This window comes from Hipposideros armiger, unplaced genomic scaffold (genome assembly GCF_001890085.2).
Source record: "Hipposideros armiger isolate ML-2016 unplaced genomic scaffold, ASM189008v1 scaffold_11, whole genome shotgun sequence".
Classification (NCBI taxonomy): domain Eukaryota; kingdom Metazoa; phylum Chordata; class Mammalia; order Chiroptera; family Hipposideridae; genus Hipposideros; species Hipposideros armiger.
Window position 1 is genome coordinate 2,783,384 of NW_017731361.1, and position 4,817 is coordinate 2,788,200.

The following is a 4,817-nucleotide window of genomic DNA, read 5'->3' on the forward strand; positions in this document are numbered from 1 at the left end:
AGAAAAAAAAATGCACATACATAGATAATTTTGCATACAACCTCAGGGGCATCACACATCTTCTGAAACCCAAGTTAAGGATCTCTGCTGTAAGTAAACTCTATAGAGAAAATTTTAATGCAATTAATTGATAAAATTAGGAATTAGCTATTGGCCTAAAACATTTCAACTTGGAATTATTGTTAGATGGTGGCCCCTACTAGCAAAATGTGACATTGCAACCAGCTTTGTTAGACATTATAACATCCAGACAGAAGGAAAAACGAAGCAAAGTTCTGAGAGCTGTTTATAAGGAGTCAGGGCATCTCTAGACATGGGAGCCGTTCCTGGTTCAAGGCAGGGGTCAGGGTGCCTGACAGTTTCTAGCAGGGTAGAGTTTGATAAACCACAATGCTCAGGATGCCAAGGGGTTAGCCATTATCTTAACCCCTTCCTCACCAAAAGATTTTAGTTTTGTCTACTGGGAAACAAAATGTCACTAGGGAAAAAAAAAGTTTGCCTTATAACTTTGCTGGAACACATCAGTTTGGTGATGTATGGGACACCAGTATTATTTTTGAGAAGGTGCATAAAACCAAAGTAAATTATTCTCTATGTAGAACATTATTTACTAGTAACATTTGTTTGGATGTATTAGCTTTGACAATTTTTACCAGTAAATATTGGTTTTATTTAAAACTGGGACTCCAGTTTATAAATAGGATAGTTGGTATATCTGTCCTTTTCCCCATGTAAAGAATAGTTTAAAGATTTATGCATACTTTTTACTTTTCTCTCTTGATGCCATGGAGTGGGATGGTTGGGGTGGGGGGAGATCTTTGAGTCAACAACTGACAAAATGTCTTCTCCAAATTAAAAAATTGAGAAGCAGCACTTTAAGTCTAACTCTATACCATTTTAGTGCATGTATTAGTTTTATTAATGATTTTTGGTGCATGCCTTTGGGCTTATTCAAAAGTGTACAATAGGAAAGTATATTTCCTTTCTTAGAAAGGAGATGTTTTTCTACTTTGCAACATGTGATTACAAAAATCTTCCTCTGTGGGAAGATTAACCATGTATTGAACTACTGAGAAGTATATATTTTTAGATATACAGAAGGAATCTACATGGAGCAGCATTCAGACCTATATAGAAGTCATAGCATTCTGTATAGGACCAAAAAGGAAATAACATTAAACACTTAAACAGACTTTGTTGGGTAGAAATACCTTGAGATCTTGCATTGACTTCAAAAAAGAAAATGCCACAGAAGTTTGCCGAAAACTTTTGTTGTTCGAATTTTCTCTGTCAGTGTATTTAGCCCAAGTACAATAGCTTTGGGTTTACACATACGTTAAGAATCAAAAAAACAAAGCCAACTAAATAGATCAGCCTGGTTCGCCAATCCAGCTTGACTGAAATAAGTAAACTAATCACTTGCAACATGAAAAACTGTCCAACTCCTCTAAGGTTTTGACCAAGTGACCTTGGCTGATGTGGGAAGGCTCCCACTCTGATATCTGACCTGACAGTGAAGATTCTTGCTTCACCTGATTTCAAACCTGACAGCGTCTGTTTAAGGAGCTATGGTACAGTTTGCTAATTCAATCCCAGATACCTGTTGATTACCTGTGAGATCTAGAGTCCAAAGTAGCCAGCAGCCGTAACCCTGAGTGCTCTGTGCCCATCAGATCTCTTAAAGTAAGCAGAGTTGGGACAGGTCACAGCTCAGATGAGTGCCCTCAGGTGCTGTGGACAGCCCAGCCTCAAGAATTGTATCTGCTTTCTTGGGAATCATCACTGAACTAATGTCCCACGTGGTGTTACTTACTGTAGTTGCTCCCTCTTGGAGGAGGCCCAGAGCACACATCCTAACTGCTTGAGGTACTCAGAGAGGGGGTGCTAACTCTGAGGCCCTGGCCAAATTCCAGTTTAGGGACGTTGGTCTTCTTACCATTCTAATTGGAAATGTGCATCACTTCCCATTTTCCCAAACCAACCTAGTCTATTTTTTTGCCCCAGTTCCAAGTCTCTAAGATGCTGGTGTGTATTATATGGGCCAAGTTCATGCCTTTTCCTAGTTGCACAAGAGTTCAGGAATGAGTGAGCTTGGTGTGGTGTCAAAGTGCCCTGTAGTTGGAGGGTAAACTCTTGTGATGCTTTGGGGATGAAATCGGTCCTCTTTGAGCTCAAGTTGGGGAATGTGCACTGGCCGGAGGCTTCCAGCCATGAGGTGTGAGCTGATTGAAATCTACTTTCCCTCTTTTCTTATAGCATGTTGAGAAAATCTGTTGGGTTTTCAGTAGTCAGGGAAGGCCGGAGTTCTGCAGCTTTAATCTGGGTAACTGAGGCTGGTTTGAGCAAGACTTTGGTTAATTAACTGGGTTCTCAGATGCCACAGACTCCGTGAAAAGTCACCATTATTTTCAATGGTTGTGATAGAATTTCCCCCAGTAGCCATTATTTTAAGATTATATTGCAGAGTTGCTTTATTTGAGCTTTTCGTGTATACACAATCCCAAACTGGAAGAAATTTAAAAAAAAAAAAAAGGAATCCTGCTGTGAAAGGTATATATTACTCTAGATTTTTCTTACTGTAAATATTGTAAGATTGTAATACTGTCGATATTTTATTAACCAACAAATGTTAATCTATGTGAACTCAGACTTATTTTAAATGTGCTTCTTATTTACTGTGTGTGGTCCCTGTTGCTGACAGTATTAAGTTATATTCTGATGTAAGATTAACTTTATTAAAGAATGTAAACATTAATGTTTCCTTATGGGAAGACAAATAAAGTATAAAGAAGACAATTCTTTTCATTAAAATATACTGTGTATTTACATTTGCTAGACCCAGCACCACTTATAAATTTAGTACACTGTTCAGAATTTTAGTTAACACAGCTGACATGGTTGTGCTCTGTTTGAAAGTCTAAAAGTAGGTGTCGTTGGAATATAAACAGTTTCTATTTGTCTGCTGTGAATCATAATCTTGAAGTTTCTAATCAAGTTTGTAAAATTTTTATAGTAAAACATTTTAATGACAATTTAAAAATTTATCTTCTCTAAAGAACGGTCAAAACAATATCCTTTCAGAAATAGAATGTTCTTTATTATCTTTCCAAAATGACTTTGGTTAAATGGACCAGATGTATATTAATTAAAATTTAGGACAAAGTTGTGATATTCTTTGAGTTTACAAGTTAATCCTTATTGGAGATGTGCCAATTATACAGTAGAATATCATTAATTTGCACTGTTTGGGGACCCCATTAAGAATGCTGAATTTTGCCAACTAAGAAGTAAGCAAATGCAATTTAAATAGTAAATTTGAGCATTCTGTATTAAATATGTGCAGTTATTATCACATGAAGAAGTGCAGTGTGTCAGACTGTAATATAACCATACTTGCTGTCATGTTCTCCCATCTCAGTGCTGGGAACTCACCATGTGGAAACCAAGCAAATGTGTTGTGCATCAGCCGGCTTGAGTTTGTTCAATATCAAAGCTGAAACTAGCGAGGTCTGCTGTACTGCTTATTGAAGTATTGTGATTCTTTTAGGCATTGATTCTTACAAAATATATACTGTAACAGTATACTTTGTACAGATTTAAATTTTATTTGAAAAAAATGAAATAAAGTAGGCAAAAAAATAAAGATGTTTATTTTTCATGTGACTGTATAAACAGATCAGTCTTTTGTTTCAGTGCCTTTGGCGGGGGGTGGGGGGGTGGTCTGGTTGCTCTTGTTTCTAATTTTTGATAGATGCAAACCATTTTTAGGACTCAGTAGCACGTATACTTGCCTGATCATTAATTGGCTGCAAGCATTAAGTGTGCTCTCTCACACTAGAAAACTATTTTCGTTTTTATTTTAAAGCAGATTTGTTTATTTTTAAAGATTTTATGTGAATGGCTTTCCTATCTTGCTTTTTAAGTCAGTTTTGAAAACTCTCTGATGGTGTGACAGTTAACTTAGCTATTACAATTGAAGAGAAAGAAAAGTTTCCCCACAGATCATGCCTCTTTCCCATGGAAGGTTTCTGTTTTCTGTCAGTTTAAATTTGAAGTTGGTTTGGGGTAGTGGAAGGGTTACAAGAGAGTATATGACAAAAGATGAAGAGAATCCTCTGCAGAAAATAGAGGTTGAACTTGAAAATAAGATTCTTTCAAGATTGCTTTCTTGTGAGTGGAGTGAATGAAGTTTCCAATAAAGTGTGGCACAGGAGTAATCCTTTAGGATAGTTTTAATGGGACCTTCTCATAGAAGATTAGATTACCTAACCAAGAAGAAACACCCCAGTTTGAGCCTCTAATTCAAAAGTCAGTGGAGGCCTCAGGTGTAGGACGTTTTCCTCGGCCTTTAGAAGTGGAGGTGGAAGTTTTATTTGTGGCTTTCTCCTCATTTTATCCTTTCTGGTGCTCTCACTTACCTTCAGGCTGGATATGGGAAGGCTTGGAACAAGTAGTTGCAGGAACAAGGTTCTTGAAAAAAATCACATTATGGAAAAAAAATTAATGTTATTTAAATGTGTGTGGCAATGGCTATAGTCTAAAAACTGATGCATAGCCATTAAAGTATCTCAAGTTCACTGTGTCATAGTTCCAGGCTTCCCTGGGTGAATCCCAAGAAACTGTTGTTATTGTTTTGTTTTTGTTTGTTTTTTTCCTGCTAAAATGTCCCTCCTTTGTACAGAACAGCAGACTAGCTGTTGGCCTACAGCTAGCCACAGCTAACTGTTGGAATAGCTTCCACATCTGACAACTACCAACTCCATTAAAAATAATGCAGAAACTTTGCAATATAAAAACTTAAAGCAAAGCTGACGCTG

At 37.0% G+C, this 4,817-nt stretch overlaps 1 protein-coding gene across 1 annotated transcript; it reads left to right on the top strand.

Moving 5' to 3' along the window:
• The first annotated feature begins 2,947 nt into the window (after positions 1-2,947).
• Positions 2,948-3,663, top strand: IGIP (IgA inducing protein). The gene has a single exon (XM_019662360.1). The coding sequence runs from the start codon at positions 3,336-3,338 to the stop codon at positions 3,495-3,497; it is 162 nt and encodes a 53-aa protein (XP_019517905.1). The 5' UTR covers positions 2,948-3,335; the 3' UTR covers positions 3,498-3,663.
• The last annotated feature ends 1,154 nt before the right edge of the window (positions 3,664-4,817 follow it).

Coding starts and splice junctions, on each gene's coding strand:
- IGIP (XM_019662360.1), top strand. CDS start 3,336: ATGTGCAGTTATTATCACATGAAGAAGTGCAGTGTGTCAGACTGTAAT.